This window comes from Agelaius tricolor, unplaced genomic scaffold (genome assembly GCF_023055355.1).
Source record: "Agelaius tricolor isolate 1412-34295 unplaced genomic scaffold, bAgeTri1.0.p SCAF_6, whole genome shotgun sequence".
Classification (NCBI taxonomy): Eukaryota; Metazoa; Chordata; class Aves; order Passeriformes; family Icteridae; genus Agelaius; species Agelaius tricolor.
In genome coordinates, this window is record NW_027269266.1 from 3,086,052 (window position 1) to 3,106,352 (window position 20,301).

General features: G+C 39.7%; 1 protein-coding gene across 5 annotated transcripts in view; it reads left to right on the forward strand.

Moving 5' to 3' along the window:
- LOC139590792 (sodium channel protein type 5 subunit alpha-like) overlaps nt 1-20,301 on the forward strand; it is a 218,195-nt gene that overhangs the window by 45,778 nt on the left and 152,116 nt on the right. For 3 of the 5 annotated variants that reach the window (XM_071428525.1, XM_071428527.1, XM_071428528.1), the window contains exons 1-4: nt 2,755-2,839; nt 6,370-6,498; nt 11,314-11,405; nt 19,662-19,892. In XM_071428525.1, coding sequence (XP_071284626.1) covers nt 2,760-2,839; nt 6,370-6,498; nt 11,314-11,405; nt 19,662-19,892 — 532 coding nt within the window. In that variant the 5' untranslated portion in view covers nt 2,755-2,759. Of the gene's footprint in view, nt 1-2,749; nt 2,840-6,369; nt 6,499-11,087; nt 11,180-11,313; nt 11,406-19,661; nt 19,893-20,301 lie in introns of those variants that run through there. The other 2 variants (XM_071428529.1, XM_071428526.1) reach the window with 2 other exon arrangements.

A 20,301-nucleotide genomic window follows, 5' to 3' on the forward strand; every position in this document is an offset into this window, starting at 1 on the left:
TATTAACACCTTTATTAACTATCTCCACCTTTTAATGAGATTAAATTACTGGTAACATTTCCTTGATGCCTCATGTTTAAAAGACTCCTCTCCTTGCCTGCAAGCCAAGGATCATTTTGTGGTGTCCTTAGTTTCTCCAAGCAGTTTGCTAGCCTGTATAAAATCTGTAGCAATTCTAATTGCTAGTTTTTCTAGGTTTTATAGCTAGTTTTTCTCACTTTACCACTGATCCAGGCTGGAAGTTTGGTAAAAATGACCTACGTTGGTGCTAGAATTATAGATTGTGGCGCATCAGAAAAAGAAAAATAATCTTTTTACTGAATTTCCAATCTTTGTCCATATTTTCTGCTTGCAGCTTTCCTCCCATCCTATTTTACACACTTTCCATAAGGCAAAATGAGATCTTGTGAAGCACCAATTATGCATTCTCTTCATTGGGACTAACCTTTGCTTGCACATATTATATGTAATTTGGCAATGATCACCTAAAGAGCCTCTAGTAGTCAGTCTGCTAATTAACAATTATCCATCATAATGAAGTCTAGAATAGAAGTGTGCTGCGTTTGACTCAGTATTTTTGTGCTAGGAGATAAAATTTATAACTTTTAGAATCGGTTTGTGCAAAGGCTATTCTGTAACCTCAAATTGGAAATAATAGGTTTGATTTATTGCAGAAAGGATCCTGATGAGTAGCTTAGTATATTTAGTTTGTAGGCTTTGGAAAATTTGATTTAATAGCAGTTCTAAGATAGAGAATAGACAATGCTGCTAATACAGCTTATCTCAGTTTTATCTTCTTTGCTTTGTCCTTTCTGAGTAGATCATCATCATGGACTTTTTCTAATGCAAACAATTGCATTCGATTTCAGGTAGGAATGCTAATTTCCATTCTGTGGGGATTTCTGTTTTCTCTTTCTAATTTAACACAGACCACTAATTTTGGTGCATAACCAGCTGAAATGTTTCATTCTTTCATGTTCTTTGTAGTTTTCAGCTTGATGATGAAACCCAGATTGAATCTGTAGTGTGTTTCTTGTCCCAGAGCTGACCCTTAGGTTCTCAACCTGTGTTCTCTGGTTTGTTCTCTTTGGTGCTTGTATAAGGAGATGATGACACCTGCCTGTAAGAGAGCATTTGGGAAAGCTGTTAGATTCAGTTTGTATCACAAAGAAACAGAGATTAAACTAGTTACCCTAAATTCCAATAGAGGAGTTTATTTTCTTGGAATTGAAATATGCTATTTGTTTGACATGGTCTGAAGATAGCACTCTGCTTTCCTGTGCTTCATCCACAGCATTTCACTGGAGTTGAAAAAGTAATCCAGTGTTTTCTAGGCCAGCTTGAACTTAATAATTATGTTAACAAGAATGACAAAACTTACAGAAATATATCTGAAGCTGATGTGAGCAAATGTGAGTGGGTATCAGACATCCTTGCCAGTCCTTCAGTAGGAGGTGTTGGCCCAGAAGTGGAAGATGTTTGTGAGATGAGCAGTCCCTGTGAGCTCAATTACTGCCTTCTGTGGTGGCCCTGGGGAATCCTCAGGTTGGTTACTACCAATTTTACCTTGCAGTTGCTTATGTGGCCCATTGGAAAACATTCCACTCTGTATTCAGCAGAGATTTTGGCTCTGCAAGAGGATAAATTTAATGCAAACATTTCAGGACATAGGTTTGAAACTAAATCCTTCAATCACTATTCTCAAACAAAAAATAACACAAACAGAATCAACTACAGAGATGAAAAAAAACAACCCAAACCAAATCAAACCAAACTTTTTTTTTTAAAATCCTTTCAAAAAAAGGCAAAAGAAATTTATTTTTGTGTTTTACCTATATTCCCAGGGAAGGGTCCCTGCCTGTTGACTGGGTTGCAGGCTGTTTTCCTTTGCCTTATCTTCTGTAGTTAGATTTTCCTGGTTGCATGAGACCAGTTATTGATGCAGGAGAATCCCATCATATTTTGTAATTTTTTTACAGAAAGTGGCATGTGCTCTTAGTAGAGCCATCCAGTGAATTATGTCTTCAATTTCAGGAATTTGATTTAGGGTGCTTTTTATGTTTATGGTTTCAGCTTAGCAGCAAAGTGTGTGAACTGTGCACTTGGGAGGTTTGTTTTAGCCTCCAAATAGGGAATCTGGTCCCTCAGCAGAGGAGAGAGCCCTGCAGACCAAGGCTGCCTATTTGCCCAGCAGGTTTGCAGACCAAGCCTTAAAATTAATGCTCTGAAACTCATACTTGCTTTTGGTGAAACTTTATACTGAAAGTGAGACCTCAAGCCCATTAAAGAGATTAGAAAGACCAGATTTGTAACTTTCCCCTACTGCCTGAGAAATGTTTCAGGATAAAAAATGAAGTGAGAATTTGCAGACACAGGTTTTTCTGTGGATACTTAAATGAGACTAATCCCTCTTTTCATACAAAGTTGTGCACCTATGCACATTGTCATCTGACCAACACAGCTGTAAATTTGGGGTATTGTACTTTCAAAGGACTGCAGAGTCAGTACATTTGTTTAATCTAAAAAGTATGTTTAAAAGATATAGGAAAAGAAAAAAAAAAGCAGGGAAGGTTCCCCCATTTTTCTATGTTGATATAATTATTTGTCTCCCCATGCACTTGCAAACAAATGCTTATAGTTCTTGAAGCAACTTGCAAATTGTGATTGAGCTGTCACATCTTGTGTGAAAAGACAAAAAATTATAAATTCTTGTATCAAATGCATTGTTTTCCTTAATTTGCCTCTTTACATTGTTCAGTATGTTTATTATGTGCACTATTTTAACTAACTGTGTGTTCATGGCACAATCAGAGACTCCGTCATGGAATAAATATGTTGAGTAAGTATCCTTTACAGCTGCCCCATCCCCACCTCAGCCTTCCTCTTCCTTTTGTTGTGTTCTTGTTTGACTCTTGTTTGCTATTGTCTAATTTCTTTCCAGCAGTACTGACTGTGGTGTCTGCCCTCACAAAATGTTTTTCCAGGTAGTTGTTTTAGCCTGTGAAAACTCCCTTAGTAAGCAAAGTAAACATTTTTAGTCCGTGAATCTCATTCTTATTGCCAAAGGCACCTTTTATGCCACATCTGGATGAAATCACATATTGAGGACAGCCCTGTGTGAAACTTGTCAGCCTTCCACAGTTCCCATGCAACAGATTTGATGGTTGGACACATCAGAATAGGCTGATGGAGCTTAAGTTTAATTATTTCAGAGAATAGTTCCTGAACTGACTTAGTTCTATCCTTGATCTGAAACTTAATGAAAGCAAAAGTTCCTTCTGCACTGAGCACAGCATGAGAAGTGTTCCCCTGTAATCATTGGCAGGAATACTTTATGAGCATCAAATTATCTGGGAATACCTCTATGAGAATTCCTGTCTTTTTAGCTTGACAAGCCTTCAGGGAAAATAGCAAAGGTGCTGCTTGAAGGGGGTTATTTTTTGTTGTTGTGGGTTTTAAAATTAATTTTTAAAGAGGTTAAGGGACCTCAGTGAAATGAAAACCCATTTCATTTCTTTAAGTTGCTTAAAAATATTCCTTTTAGAAACAGATACCAGATGCACAAGCTAATCAACCTACAGTGCATTAAACAATTATTTTGGCTCATTGAACCAATCAGAACACACTTTTTATTTTTGACTGACATATGATAAATGCCATCTGCTGCTTCATAGCCTGGTGGTTGGTCTACTCAGGGCTGTAAGAAAATACAGTAAAATGCCCTTATTTAGGTTCCATAAAATCATGCAGGGCACATCTTCTAGGCCATAAATTACTAATTATAGGCAGCACTGAACCAAATATTTCATCCCATCACAATAACATCCTAATCCCAGGATGTTTCATGTATAGTGTGGTACCCTCAAGTATGTCTGTGCTGTCCTTTCCCCTGATGTTGTCCTTCTCCTATTGAAAACTTTCACAACCATTGCCATGATGTTTTTTGCTGAATCACAGACACCTCATCCACGTGATGATCTCATCAAAATTTGGCCAGCTGGTGTACAGCTGGAAATTCAAATATTCTGGAGGGAAATACCATAAATGATAATATTGTGCCTTCTGCAAGCAGGAGAATTTGGATGATTTTATCAGTGCATCAAGCAGAGCATGCAGAAAACATAGAACAGAAATGCAGATGGGCTCATGCAGCATGGAGTGAATCCTTCCATGTTTCCTCTTCTCCTGTGTCCCTTCATATCTCTCAGCTTTTCCTCCTCAAGTGCATGGAATGAAATCAAAGTCAAGTACTTTGAAGGAGCAAAATAACCCAATGAACTGTAATTCAAATTGATTAATATTGGATTTGGAGAAGATACATTTAATCCATTTTGTTCTGCTGTTTCAGAGACTCACAGGGGATAGAAGAATAACCTTGTGCAAATATTTGTCCTAGATCTTCCATTAAAGCATTTTTCTTACCATTTTGAAAAAAAGAAGGAATCAATTCAACTTTCCCCCACTAAAATTTTTTTTAAGAACCCTGACTTTTATTGTTAAAGAAGCTGTTCAGTTGCTGGAGGACTTTCCCCGATCCATTTAGAATTAGATGATGATTATACAATCAATTAAACCCATCTGACATGCTGAATAAATACAAGTGCTTTATCATTTTAATGAGCTTATGTACTGTTAAGTATTTTTTTTTTTAGTTCTTTGCATGTGTTTTCTGTGTGTATTACTAAATACACATGCTTAAAGAGACTGTCACATGGGTGACCTATATTCGAAATACCAGAGCAAAGCTAAATAGGAGCTGTGAAAAAATTGGGTACAAGATAATGCTCAGGTATATGGTCAAAGAGGAGCTGTGAGACACATTTAATGCCCACTGCTGCACCCAAACTGTCAGGCTAATCCCCATTTTAAGATGAAACACACTGAGATTTTATAACATGTGAGTAGTACTACAGTGTAACACAATGGCAGGAGGGCATGATAACTGTGTATTTGACCAGTTGCAGTTCAGTATAATACAGCTAAATATATTTTATACATAATGATCTTCCTTATATTGCCACCTTCAATTGCTCACACCTTTTTTCTACCAAACAGGAGTCTGAACTGTTACAAATATTTTTAATGTGTGATGGCACCAACTGATGTTTAGGCACTGAACAGAAAACACAAGCCAGTGCTTGCAGTGACAGCCCTTCACATCATGACTTATGAGATTTGTGTTTTAGTGGATTTGAGGTGTTTGAGGTTTTTTAATAGGCTTTGGTATCATCTGCATCTTCATTAGGAGAAAAGGGGTAGGGAATGCCCATGGTAGACACTAAACATTTATTTCTTTTGTTAAGATATGGCCTAGAATACCCAGTCCATTGGGCTAGGTGTCTCAGGCAGCAACATTAAAAAAGAGCTGTTTTATGCCCTGAACTCTGTCTCTGATGGCAAGTAGAACCCTGGGTGAGTCCAGATCTGAGAGCTGTAAATCAGAGGCATTACTGTCCTCCACAGAGATTTGGCTAAATTTTATTACAAGTGTCATCTTTATTATGAAAGGTAAGATCTATGTTCTAGCCCAGATCGTCACAGTCAAGAGGCTGTTGGTAATAACTTAATTTACCAGAGGGGGGAAAAACTAGCCTTGTGTCTCCTTTACTGTCAGGCAGGTAAAAATTATTACATACAGTAGTCAGATGGGAGTTTTTCAATTCTTTCTGGAGAGGGCATTTTGTTGTTTAATTCTCAAGGCTGGTGCGATTTACCAGGGACAGTGAAACACAAGGGAAGTTGAAGGAGAATTACCCTTTCTCGCTGATAAAAACAAGTGGTGGCATTTTTTTAATCTCCAAAATGTCTTGGGCAGGAAGAGATGAGAGGTATGAAGGGAGCAACCACCCTACTTCCGACTGGAAAAGCAAGGAGTGTGGCATAATGCTGCCCAGAGAGGTTGTGGACTTCCCATCCCTGGGAGTGCTCAAGACCAGGTTGGATGAATCTCTGATCAGCCTGGTCTAGTGGAAGGTTTCCTGCTCATGGCAAGGGGGTTGGAAGGAGGTGATTTTTAAGCTCTCTTCCCACCCAAACCATTCCATGAATCCCTAATCCACTCTTGGTCCACTGGAGATAGCAGAGGTTCAGAAGTCCCACAGCCCAGCTTAGCAGGGTGGTGTCCATGCTTGACTTAGTGAGTGAAGATTCATCAAGGGACACCCTGTGCTGGAAATTATCTTCATTCTGAGACTGTCCTGAGTGTTTTGCTGTTCCTTACCTGTTCCTTGGTCCACACACAAGGCTGTTCATGCACAGCCCAGTGCTGCAGCTGTGACTCACACGAGCAACCCCAGAGTGGTGCCCCTGCAGTTTCAGCTGTCTGCTGCTTGCTAATTCTCTTTCTTCTTCGGCCACTCTGTTCCCCAGGTACACTTTCACTGGCATTTACACTTTTGAGTCATTGATAAAAATATTGGCAAGAGGATTTTGCATGACAGAATTCACCTTCCTTCGGGATCCATGGAACTGGCTGGATTTCAGTGTTATCGTTATGGCGTAAGTAGCACTCCTTTATATTTTTCGAGAGTTATATGCAATAGAACTTTTTAAATGGTTGTCTGGATTTTTTTTTTCTTTCAGTCAAATTTTACTGAAAATGAGAAAAGGCTGAAGTGTATTAGGGAGGAGGATTTTTATCCTGAGTGGTTTCAGAGGAAGAAGTCAGAGGAGCTCTCAGTTCTGTTCTCTGAATTCACTACACAATTTTGGAGAAATTATTTACTCCCTCTGTGCTCCACAGAGAGAGCTGTTTGTAAAATATCTGTAATAATATCTGCCTATCTAATGTAGTTTTGGGAAGCTCCAGACCCCTGAATAGAAAGTGTTGTCAGTGTGAGTGAATACCCACGTATTTAAATCCCTATTTATACTCTACCTATCCATCACATCATCAGAGCTGTTTTCATGTCCCTGTTTTCAAAACCTTTTTCACCTGGAAAGTAATTACTATTTTACTATAGAGAATTAATTTGTAGTCCTCTGAAACTTGTTATATATCTTGGAAATAGAAATTTGGCCCCCACCATTATATTCCCCTTCAGCTGTATGCTTCTGCCTAGATTGTTAGAGTTCATTAAGGACATGTGGGGTTCTGGTGCTGTGAAGAAGGTGATGGATTTGTAACATCCAGACAGCTAAAAATACACAGGGGTAGAGAAGCAGTCAGCCAGCACTCACAGGGGACTCAGGGTCAGCCCAAGCTCTAGCCAAAGGCAGAGGTCTGACACTGTCAGTACTCCAGCCACGAGAGAAATCCAGATTTCTTCTTAGTCACAAAAGAGAAAATTGTGCAAAGAATGAGTGACATCTTGAAGTGAAAGCTGGTAGAGATGCCTGAAAGGCTCCACTTCCTAAACACAGAAGGATCTGATCTGATCTCCCTGTTTTATTTTTTTCTGCTTAATGATACCTGTATTCAATTCTGGGTTTAGGTTAGTTCTTGCTGCTGTCTTTCACCCCCGTAATTCACAGCATTAAGTGAGATTCAAGTGTGTTAACACCAACATCTGAGCTGAACTCCAGGGGCTGTGAAATTTGAATGGAACCAAAATCAGGAAAGAATATTCAACCAAAGTTAGCTAAAACACCAGTGAGGGACACTGAAGTTGAAAGCACAACTCTATCAGGGCACAAGGATCAAGGCCAGTGTTCAAGGAGACTCTGGATGATGCTCTTGGTAATATGGTTTAGTTTTAGGTAGTCCTGTGAGGAGCAGGGAATTGCCCTCTTGATCCTTACAGGTCCCTTCCCATAGCTTGAGATATTTTATAATTCTGTGGTTCTTAGCAGCAGAACAGCATGAAGGTGTGTAAAACCTGAGTTTAAAAAAACTTCCTCAGGAGCACTCCCAGTTATTTCAGTAGGCTCTGGATCTAAGCCAGCCCTAGGCCAGGTCCTGGTATCTGTTGCTGCATTCCTATGGATTTGGCTGAACTGACATCTGGCCACTATGATAAGCCTTTAAAAAAACAAATCAGTGCAGATGGGGAGAATCTTTTGGAGGTCAGCACACAGTGTAGTATTTTTTGCAGCTAAACTTTTCCTCAAGCATTGCTAAGTGCAATTCTTCTGCAACTTTTAGTGGCTGGACAACACCACAGAGTCACCATCCTGCTCTCCTGTCTCCTGTCCATCAGGCAGGTGGTAAAAGCAGGGTATAATCATGCATCTGTTTGTGAGTTAGGATGTGAGTTTATTTGTGGTTCTCAGAATTCAGCACAATGTGGAGAATTCCTGTGCATGGATTCTCACTTTTCTAGAAGAAAGGAGGTTTCTGACAGTAGGGTAGAAAAGAGCAGAGAAAAGGACAAGAGGAGCCACAGCTTCCAGCTTTGATTATGAATCTGCTCCTCCTCATCTTGTCAGCTTGGGCAGAGGTTGAGGCATCTCCCTCAGCTCTGGGGGCATCTCAGACTGAAATTCAGGTCTGAACAGTCAGTGGGGGACACGGTCTGAATACCCCTTAAATTGTCTCTACATCATCTCTGGATGTTTGGGATGTAGGGAGCAGGAAAGGTGAGAAGGTTTGCACAGACCTTGAGGTGGACAGTAACCCACAGGGGAATTATTCACTCCCTCTTGGTAGGAACCATGATTTGGTGCCCACAGGTTGTGGGTTTACCCCTCTTTTTTGTTTTCTAATTCTAAGCTTGAACGGCCACTCAGTGCTCCAGCCCAAGGATCATAAAAAATCCTTAAATCCTTTTCTTATGAGAGGCTTGGCATTCTGTGCTTTCTCTCCTAACCACCTTTTGATTTTCTTTCCAAATGATATTTCACATCTTAGAACATCCCTAAAACAGGGGGACCTACAACTGTGAACTGTCAAACTTCTTAATATCAAACTATTTTCTTAATACCAAACTATCTCTTCAGAACCAGAATCCATTCCTATTGTTTCTCACTTTAAGACATATTATACCAAGCTTTGAAGAACGGAAAAATAAATGGAATTCTGGAATAAAAAAAGACATGGAAAAGTGTTTCCTTGAGCCCATGGGCAGCAGTGAGAGAGTTAAAAGTGGCTGCAATATGATCTTCATATGTACAATGAAACCTCCTTCCCAAGTATGCAAGCAGCAGATAGTACAGAGACTTGGATAATGGAATCTATTCTGATACGATTTAGCCTTCATACAAATCCAATTTGCAAGTAATTTAAAGTAAGATGGATCACACAGGTAGCTCTGGTGTTGTCTTTGCTTGTAGCCTGTGTGCTGCCAGAGGTACTTCTGTATCTGCAAACAAAGATGGGCTGGGAATTCAAAATGGAGGAGCCTGATAAGGGGCTATGAGATTCAGATGGACGGAGGGCTTTGAGCTAACAGAAAATACAATTATTTCACTGATGGGTGCTGCAGTGGGGAGAGCATTATTTGCTTTAGAGTTGTTGCAAAATAGCTTCTTGTCTTCTCTTTTGGGCAGAAACAGCACAGATTGGGCCACAGAGAGCTGTTTTAAATAGCACACTTGAGAATAAGACATGCTGCAGGTCACCAGGGCTTTTCTCCTGCCCTGTGCCAGCAGACACAGCCATGGCTTGTGACCCTCTCTGGGGTCAGGGATGGGTTCAAAGGAAATGATGAAACTGCCCTTGTTTAGATCCCTCTCTCCAGACTAGTGAGTTCCTCTTTCCAGGACAGATGAGGGAGAGGCAGCTGTAGCTCTGGGTTGGGAAGTGCCCTGCCAAGATCTTAAAGACAATAAGCAATTCCCTGGCTAATGGGAAAATTCAGCACAGGAATTCCAGCTACTTCTCACTCCCTGGTACAGAAGAACTGGTCAGCAACATTTTAATCAAACCAAAAGACCAAAATAAATCCTAATTGACTATTACAAGCAGCAGTATTATCTGCTTCATATGCTTGTTCACATATTTATAATGTGTTTTTACAAATCTCTGGTCAGCAAAAGCATTTTTCCACCCTAGAACTTCTCCCCAGATTATTTTTTCCTCCACCTTTCATGCTGAAGAAGAGTTTGGGAGAGAAGCACAGGGTAAAGCTGGGGGGGAAACAGGTAAATCATTGCCCAGGCTCCCCTGTGAGATTATGAAGAGAAGCAATGTTGTTCTTCCAGGCTATAATCTGGATTAGTAGATATGGAGAGGATGCTTTGTCCTCCCCAGGGGCCTTTGGACAAAGGCCACTTGAGCAGGCATTTTGGAATAACCAGGTGAGTTTTTTCTCACCTGGTTAACATTTAGAAACAAAGGCCCCAAAGAAGTAGGGCAGTTGAATGAAATTGGGTAGAATTTTAGAAGTGAAATTCGAGGGTCCAAGATCTCTTTTGTTCTGAAGATAGAGTGGTAACTATGGTTTTTCTGCATACTGACTGGGAGGAAATAATTTTGTGCAACACTGATTAAATGAAGCTCATTCCATGACTGGAATGCTCCCTCCTGGGAGCATTTGGCTCGGATGTGATGAGTCTCCAGGATGACCAAGAGAGGCATGGCAGGGAACAGCTGGGAGTGGTATTTTAATAATAAAGAACTTTTAGTAGGATGGCAGATATATTCATTTAGACTCCATCTTCCCACAGTTAAAGGGCATGAAATTGAAATATAAAACAAAATACAATTTAAAGCATCTCTTGAAACCAAAATTTGCTTTACCACAGAACTACAGCATCTTAAACTAAATAACCCAGTCGAAATGTTTGAACTATTTCGCTATGTTGTCCTATATGTAGTTTTCAGAAGCTATTATGTGAAAATTGCTTGAGTATTTGAAGCAGCAAAATAACTCTTAATATTTCCAATAATGTAAAGAATTTTATTTTTTTGTTCAACTACATGATGGTAAAATCTTTAAAGTATTTATGGCTGAACAGCACAATAACAGAGTTCACCCAGTAGTTTTAAAGGATGGATGCCTAATAAAAAAGTTTAATAGTTCAAGTGGCATTTGAAATGATGTGCACTAATAAAAACCTGGGGCAAATGACATCAAAGAGCAGCCTGAAAAGTGGATGCACCTCTCATTTGGCTGCGTTCGCTCCCACTGTGTATGAATGCTTTCTACATTCAGACAAGTCTCATACTCTATTGTATAATTCCAAATAACTGTGACTTAATTCTACAGGTATGTAGGAGAATTTGTGAATGTAGGCAGTGTTTCACCTCTTCGGACTTTCAGGGTATTGAGAGCTTTAAAAACTATTTCAGTAATCCCAGGTAAGACGCCCTGATCCTTACGTTTTGGCTCTCAGCTACAAGTGATTCTTTCTCTGTCTCTCTTTGTCCCTTTGATTGTTGTTTTTTTGGCTGGTGTTTTGTCATTGTCTGTGTGTGACTTTCCCTTGTTACAGATACATAACTGAATTTGTGGACCTGGGCAATGTCTCAGCCTTACGAACGTTCAGAGTGCTGCGGGCGCTGAAAACAATCTCAGTCATTTCAGGTGAAAATCAGGTTAAACACTCGGGCTGCAGTTAAAGCCTACATGCCATTTCCAGTAGTAAACACCGTAATTACCAAAGACTTAACCATAGATACTGATCAGGAAATGGAGGAATGTAGGGAATGTGACCTGTCAATAGAATACACCTTTTCTTACATGTTTTTCCAAAACGGTTTTTGTGGGCAGAAGGAATGAGAGTGCCTCCAAAACGGCAGAGCTCACAGGTGCTGCAGTAAGAACAGTGGCTTGTGAATCACATACATAAAGTGCTCATCTGTGAACCCTGTGAAGATGGCAATGAAAATCTTTTAAAACCTTCATATATTGATTTTTAGAAATGGAAGGTTAATGACCTCAAAATGCATATTCATGTTTAAGAGCGCATCGATAGAGGAATCTAAATCTGTGCTATGAGCTGAGGTTTCAAGACTGCAGGCACAGATAGCCTAATTTGTCATGGTGTTTATCCATTTGCATGTGATAGAAACACTGCTGAAATTTTGGGCCTTGAAGAGATTGGAAAACATTTCAGTGTTTATTTAGGTAGGTTCAGCATTTCCTCCACTCACGTTTTCTCAAATTTTCAAGGATATGATTTCTTCCCTCTTCACCCCCTTAAAGAAAGAAGAAAAATCAGTTTTACTACACATCTGGTATGAAAGAAGATCTTTATATAATCTGTTATTATTAAAACAAAAATATTATTAAGTAATTTATGCAGAGTTGAGTCCACTGAGGACTAACCATGCAACAAAACTTTCTTGCTGAGCATTATCTATGGACAGGTCTCATTCAGCCTCAGTGTTTAACATCTCCAACCTGCATGACAAGGTAGAGAAGATAGCAAAAACCATGCATGGTAGATCCTTTCTGTGATAATCCTGAACAGATGTTGGCAATTACATGTTAAAAATATTCAAAACATTGAGAGAACTGCTCAGATTCTCACTCACAGATCTTTAAGGTTAGAAAGGCTTTTCCACCCACTCTATTATACACTATAGTATCAATCTAAAAAATCTATGTGTAGTAAACTTGCAAGAATATGTATTAAAACTCATCACCACCTGGAGTATAAGCTAGAAATGGGAATTCAGGAATGGAAGTGTTAAGAAAAAATACATATCTGGGTCTAGAGTTTGGTTCCTCATTCCAATACCACAAGTAATGGAAATCAGGGAAATTACTGGGAAAGCAAGGTAGTTTTCATTGGAAGTGTGTGTCCAAATACAGAATTTAAAGAGATTCATTAGGCCCTTGAAACAGGTACCTGTCTTAATTTTTGTCTTTAAGTTTTAAAGAACAATTGATTAGCAGAGATTTTTGGGGATTTTTAAGTTTTCTCTAACAGGATTTCCATTGAGAAAGGATTTTATTTTCCTGTGGAAACAGAGCTGAGCATCACTTTGCAGATCCTGTGAGATGACAGTGGCTATTCAGAGAGAAAGGCAGAGTTTGTTTCCTAGATTCCTCTGATAGCAATTTGAAGACTTAACTTGGAGGGACATCCATCTCCAGGGGACACCTTTCACCTTAGATCTTGTCTCAGGCTTGAGCCTCTTCAGAGCAGAGCATGTCCATTTTTCTGAGCTACATATACAACAATTTTCTGCTGCCCTATATCAGAGGAGGAGCTGAAGCTTGTTTTACATCAAATGATAAGACATGACTTAGTGCGGAAAAAATTGAGTGCTGAGATTCAAAATATCCAGATTCAAATACACCAAAACCCTTCAGTGGTATTAAACACTGAGTTGTTCCATTTGTTACTTAATGGGAAAAAAAAAAAGGAGTGCTATTTATTAAAGTAATGCATAATAACTCACATTCTCTTTTTTCATTCTGACTGAATATTTGATTAGTTTTTTTGATAACTGCATTTTTATGTACAAGTTCCTGAATTATTTGGTGACATAACTGCACGTAACATGCTAATAGAATATCTGGCCTTTGATTTTATCATCAAGATTACTGGTGCCCTGAGTATTAAATTACAAATGTGGAGAGCTACAAATTGCCATAGCTGACAGTGAAAAACAGACAAGGTGGGTTTTTTTTTTAAATATTAGCAGATAATTTCAGAGGAGTCAGTTCATCTTACAGTTAGGCATATATATTTTAAAAGATATATTGGACATGATGCTGTGGTTTCTCTGGAGATCAGTCTGAGATTTTAATGATAACATAGCCTTATGCTGAGGTGAAATATTTTCCCCCAGCAGACTTAAAAATGAAAAGATGATGAGCATTATCATCTTTCATGAGATTTTTGGGGTTAATTGCCATAGAGAGGAGAAGGTGGTTGTTATTTTTGCTTCCTCTTTCACGTCTGAGGTGAAAAACACCAAGCTGTATTTTCCTTTGGAAATATCTGAGCTTTCCCTCAATAAAATTGATCACTTTTCCATCAGGTACTTCTATTTGCACAAACATGCTCGGACTCCTCGTGCTCAGTGAAATTGTTTACAGAAAGCCACGGGCCAAGTCCTCAGTGGTGTGAGGCTTCTGTCCAGCAAAGCACTTAGAGGCTGCTTTTCAAAGGCATTCTGCTTCACTTGGAATCAATGAGTTTCTCTATCGACTCCAGAGGGAGTCAGTAAAGCTGACAATTAGTGCTTTTAAAAATCTCACCTACCTTTAATGTCTGGCTCTAAGTGCTCAAGCAGGCACCGGGATCTTCAGAGGGACACGGGCTCTCAGGGCTGAAAAAGATCTCCCAAATTCAGAGTCCATTCCCCTGGCCTCAGGCTGCATTTAGCACAGCTCAAGCACGGCATGGTATTTATTGCCTGACCTCTTTGAGAAGCCCTTCAAAGCTGGAGGTCCCAGGGTCTTCCTAAGAAGTCCAGGAACTGTTCCAGTGACTCATTGTTTTTGTTATTAGAAGATTTGTCCCAGGTGGATGGTTCAGATCCAGACCCAACAACACAAATGTTGGCATCTCCCAGCCAGCTTCCCTCTCACTGGAGAGCTGGGGCTCAGTTTGAGTGCCACAGTGCCAATATCTACTGCTCCAAATGTCCATGGACCTGCAGGTCCTGTCTCTGAACGCAGCCTCTCCCTCTTTTGCTTCATCAGATCTCTCTTTTTTCCCCTGGAGCTGTGTAAGGCATCAGGTCAGTGCCTGATCTCCTGTGGCAGCCCTTAACGTGCCAGAAGACCTCCATGGAACCCCACAATTTCCCTTTTTCTGCACTGAGCACACCCATTTCTTCCTGTTTTCCAGTTGCCCATGATATTGAGAGGAAAACAAGCTTTGTGCAGGTTCAGGTGCATAGAAATAGGTAACATTTTCTCTATGGGAGCATTTTAAAACCTTTAACTCTCAGTGATTTGATTTACTAATTGGCATCTTGCGTGTTCCCATGGCAACTGGATTCATTTGTTTTTCTAGCCAGATAGGAACCATGGTCAGCAGCAGAACAACCCACTGAAGCCACTCATTTGTCTCCCATTAGCATCCCATTACCAGAGCATCCAAATCCCAATGAGCTCAGTAGGAACAACAACAGAGGGTCTTGAATCATACTTGACCCTCATGGAAATCACTGATGTTTTTGATAAGTACTAATTGAGATAATATAAACCCTGAGGTACACCCGCTCCATCAAAAGGCCACAAAAAGCAGGCCATCATCATCATCATCATAATCCTCATCATCATCCCCAGGATTTTGAAAACTGCCTGTGTGCAGCTGTATCCAGAGAAGCTCCCCTGCTCTTTCTGGAGCAGGCGTGTACACCACGGACATCGCACACGGAACGACAGGGTACCGGGGAAAGGTGACCTCATAGAAAATTGGGCCAAGGCACTTTGGGGCCTGATCCAGCTCCCATTTAAGTTAGTGTGAGACTAAAGGCTATAAATAGTGCTGTGAATGTTATCCAGTGCCTCTGTGATAGCCAGAACAGAGCTCGGAGAACAAGAATTAAGACTGTGTGGAGGAGACTGACCCCCGTTCACTGCACTGAAATCCTGCTGCAGGGAGATAAATGTCACCCTTTTGGTGGGCAAATCACTTAACTCAAGAAGTAACTACCCCAGAGGTGAGAAACATATGGCATATTTGTGTTTTCCTTGGAGACTGGCCTGTCAGTCACTTCTCCACGCTAAGCCACCCTGCACCTGCAGGAATGCTGACACCAATTCAAGTTTGCCAACATTTTGATAAACTCTGTGCTGCCCCATGTCTCAGTAAGTAATGACAAAATACACTCAACAAGGGTGAGCCCTTCTCTCCCTACATGCCTGTGACTCATGCATTTACAGGACACAGGTGTATAATGGGCTCGATGAGGACAACCCTGCTGCAAGTCACACTTTTTTTTTTTTTTTTTTTTGGTGGTTTTTTATTTTTCTTCTCCTTCCTGCTTGTTTCCAGACTGTGCATGAACGTGTCTGATGTTCTGTAGGTGATTGCCAACATCTGGTATGGATGTCATACTGAATTATGCTAATACTTCCTCACATCTCACATAAGGAATGGATGGTGTTTTGGGATCCTGCCATTTCTCATTGTTTGGTGTTGCTTGCATTTTCTATGGTTTCTGATTTGCATTTGAAAAATGATTATTTGATTAACCTCTGAATGTGATAATTTCTACCTGCCTTAACAGGAACATTTGGGCCAAATTCTTTTTGCTCTCTGCAGATGTCAGGCTGCCTACACAGCCCTCATTCCACTGATTTTGGATCTCGTGGTTTTTTTCATGTCATGCAAGCAGGATTTGGCCCAGAGGTGTGGAAAGAAGTCAGTGATTCAGAAAAAGCCTGCTATTGATTTACTCCACAGGGAGTAATCTATAGACCCATTGTTATTAACAGCTGTAGATGTTACTCAGCTTTGGATCAGATCCTCAGGTTTTTTCCTGCATGCTGCCTGGTTTGATGTTTGACTTGCAAGAATGAAGTAAATGCCTTTAATGCCCCATAAATAATATCTTCTATTAAGCTATATTGCTGTGCTCTCATTGGCACTATTTCAAAGAAGGATTATTTCTCCAGAAGATTTAACTGTGCTCTAAATTTGAATACATCTAGCATTGCTTTTACAAAACATGGGATTGATTCAGAGAAATGCAGAGCACCTGCAAGAAGTCCTGAGTGTCCTTAATTCCCCTCAGCCCTTCTGTTTTAGAGGCACAGATAGTTTAAATGAGCAATGAATTAAATATTTTCCTTAGCCTTGGCACTTAGTTGTGTCAACCACCTTGATGGATGCTACTTAATTTTCTGAGAAAATTTTGGTTTTAAAGGGTGAGAAAAAAACAGTTCAGCTGTAAGTACAACACTCTCCAAATGGTTTTCCTGGAAAGTTTTAACAAAGGTCCAGGAGGCAGAGTACAAGTTATTTTTAAATGGTCTTTAATTACAGAAATTGTATTTGTAAAGAATCATCTTCTTAAATTGTTCAGAAACTTGTAAGCTATGAAAACAAAACAAAACAAAAAGTTTAAAAGGAAGTAAAGCAGAAAACCGTCTCATAAAGAAATTATTTGATACCTGCAAGGAATGAACTTGTAAAACAAAGATTATAGAATTGCTATTCTATTTAAAACTCCAGTAAGTAATCTAGGAAAAACATGTTTCATGAAATGACCTTGAAATTGGCAATACTGAGGCCTGATTTTGAAAACAGAGTGTCTTTATTGGTGGCTAGAATTTTGTAGGGTTTTTCTCTAATATTATCCCTATTCATGTTAGGACTCCCATTGTCCTTGCCCATATGAGTAAGAATAATTAGTGCACTTAGATGGTACAAATACAGACTCCAGGTTTGTATTTGTATCACAAACAAATAAATGGTCTTCAGGGATTTCACAGGGAGTATGGCAGTAAAATAATTTGTAGTTATTTTTCCTTAAGACCTTAAGACTCACTTTGCATTTGGATTTCCCAAGTTTAACCAACTACAGTAAAGCAACATCTGTGCATTCAAAGGACAACCACTGAAAAGAATCACTGAAAATATTTCAGAATATTAGATTTAAAAAATTTAGAATTCTAGTTTATTTGCAAATTTTTTCCTCACCTCACTACTTGTGTAAGACCTGGCTGTCTTAAAGGTCTTAAAATGCTGGGCAAGGGTGACAAGCCAGAAGTCCTTTCAGAATTGTGCTACATCTAAAATTAGTTCCTGTTCAGATAAAAAATTTACTCAAGGCTAGATTAGCAGAAGAGGTTTTATTTTATTTTGGCATGAAAACAGGCAGCCAAGCCTACAGATGGGTTCAAAAATTCAAAGTCAGCCTTTTTCTAAGTATCTGAGCATAACTGACCTCATTTGTAAAACCTCTTTCTGGTGAGGAGGAGAGGTAGCATGAAAATCCAGGTTTTGCCTGTTGTTTGTCCTGCAACAATTTATATATACTTTATTTTTGAGCAGAGCAGGGAGCTGTCTAACCTCACCCTCTTTACCATGCCACAAACTCATTTTGGAGAGGCAAACAAAGAATTTAGTGGGGAGAGCAGCAACTGACAGAACCAGGGGTCACAGCCTCAAGCTGCACCAGGTTCCCTTGGTGGGAATATGGGCTGGCTATCAGGAAAAAGTTTTTCACAGAAATGGTGATAAAGTTCTGGAATGGCTGCCCAGGGAGGTGGTGAAGTCCCCATGCCTGGGTGTGTTTAACAAAGCCTGGATGTGGCACTGGGGGCCAGGGTTTGGTTGAGGTGTTGGGGCTGGGTTGGACTCCATGATCTTGGAGGTCTCTTCCAACCTGGTCATTCTGTGATTTCTGTGAGCTCCCCACTCCTGGTGGATCAGTGCCTTTCAGTTAAATGGGCCATTTTACAGATGTTAGTATCATTCACAGATTAGCAATATCCCATGCAGGAGTGGAGTATTTTAGGCTGCTGGATGCAGGGACTGTTGCACCTGTTGGCCATTCCAGCAGCTCATCCTCATCTGAGAAACCCTGGTTTCCACTCACTCTAACCAGAGATTTTTAAGCAAAGCCAAAAGCTAATTTTGCTTTCCTATGAGTCCTGAAGTACATTTTCACATTATTTCCAATTATGCAGCCCTAGCTTAGCCTTTGTGGCTGCCAAATTCTTGGGGTGGAATTCCAAGGAACTGAGATTTAATGTGTGTGTTCATATTCAGTGAGCAAATCAATGTGCTTCTGAATATTGCCCAGGAGAATTCCTTCTGTTTCCTCTTTGCATTTTCTTTTTTTTTCTATTTAAATCAATTTTTCTTATTGCTGCCATACTGGTGGCACAGATTATCAGAAGCACTTATTACTGCTTGCAGTATTAAATAGGAAAGAAATGACAAAATTGCCACCAATGTGCAGCTGATATTAATGTCCAGCTGCAGCACACCAGTTTAGAAGAGAAGGGTCTTTTTTAAAAAAGGAACGGGGTTTTCTGTTGTAGTCATCTAATATTCAATCAGCTCAAACAGTGCTTATCTCCAGGAACACTTCAAAAGCAATAACTATCACTTGAGAAAACTGTATAATTATTTTTATCTGAATATTTATGGAAGAATAAAGTGAAGCTAGTGTTAAAGGGTGAAATAATAAAAGAGAAGCTAATTGGTGTGACCCAAGTCTTTGGTGTTATGCAATGGGATTATTTATCTACTTTGGCAGCATACTATAAAATGATTAACTTTGCCCAGGTAGTTTTGGAGCCTCAGGTTGTTTTACTCAAATAATTTCCACTGTATTTATTTGATTGCCTATATTTGGCTTTTTTTCTAATCCCAAATTCTTGTTGTCTTAAGCAAATGAATTGAAGGCAGAGGAATTATTCATATGAGGACAGCATGTTGGATTTGGCACTAAAATATGTAAAATAATCAGGGAATAAACAGCATTTCCATACCTCTTCATCTGTTTATGTGAGGGATAAAGTTATCAGAATCACCTGAGAGATTTAAAAGCAATTCATGTTCTGAAAATTCAATGGGATTTAGGCTTTACCACCATTACTGCAGCTCCTGAAAATATAAAATATTCCATATTTTCTTTATCCATGGATAGTTTCACATCTCACTGTCCCTCCATCCAGTTCTTCCCCTCCATTTTTAAACCAGTGTTTGTGCAATTCCAGGACTTTTGTACAAAACCAGGCCAAACTAGACATTCATAGTGATCACTTGTCTCTTGTTTCTGACATCCAGTTGCAAGCACATACTCAAAGCCCTTCAGAGTTCCCTTTCCATGGAGATTTTCATCATGAAAAGCAGCTGTCTGCAGACACATTTCAGTCTCTCAGTCTATAAACTCTTGGCTTTTATCTCCCTAGGGCTGAAGACCATTGTAGGGGCACTTATCCAGTCTGTTAAGAAACTTGCAGATGTGATGATCCTGACCGTTTTCTGCTTGAGTGTCTTTGCCCTCATAGGCCTCCAGCTCTTCATGGGCAACCTGAGACACAAATGTGTCAGGGACTACACCATGTTTAACTTCACCAATGGCTCCTTGTACTTGGATGGTAGGATGTGGAACAACTCAGAGGAATTTCTTAGTGATCCAGGTAAGCTCCTCTTTGCCCTGTAACTGGTTTCTGATTATTTGGGGTTTGGAATTTTTTGTTTGTTTATTTGTTCTTGGGTGGGTTTTTTTTTTGTTTGGTTGTTTTTTTTTTTGTTTGGTGGGGTTTTTTTTGTTTGTTTGTTTGTTTGTTTTGATTATAATGATGAAGATCTGTACCTGAATCAGCAAAATGTGACTACTGCCTCATCATGATGCCAGTGTGGTTTTGAAAGGCCTAGGTACCTTTCTCTGAATCTCTATGGTGCCTTCACAGTTCATGCTGAAATGACTTCTGCTGCTTTCCTGTGAAGTCCGAGCTGCCTCACAGATGATTTTCACAGTTTTAGGGGGTCTTATGTATTTTTAAAGCTCTGTTTTCTGGAATTGGGCAATCACATGAAAATTTCAGC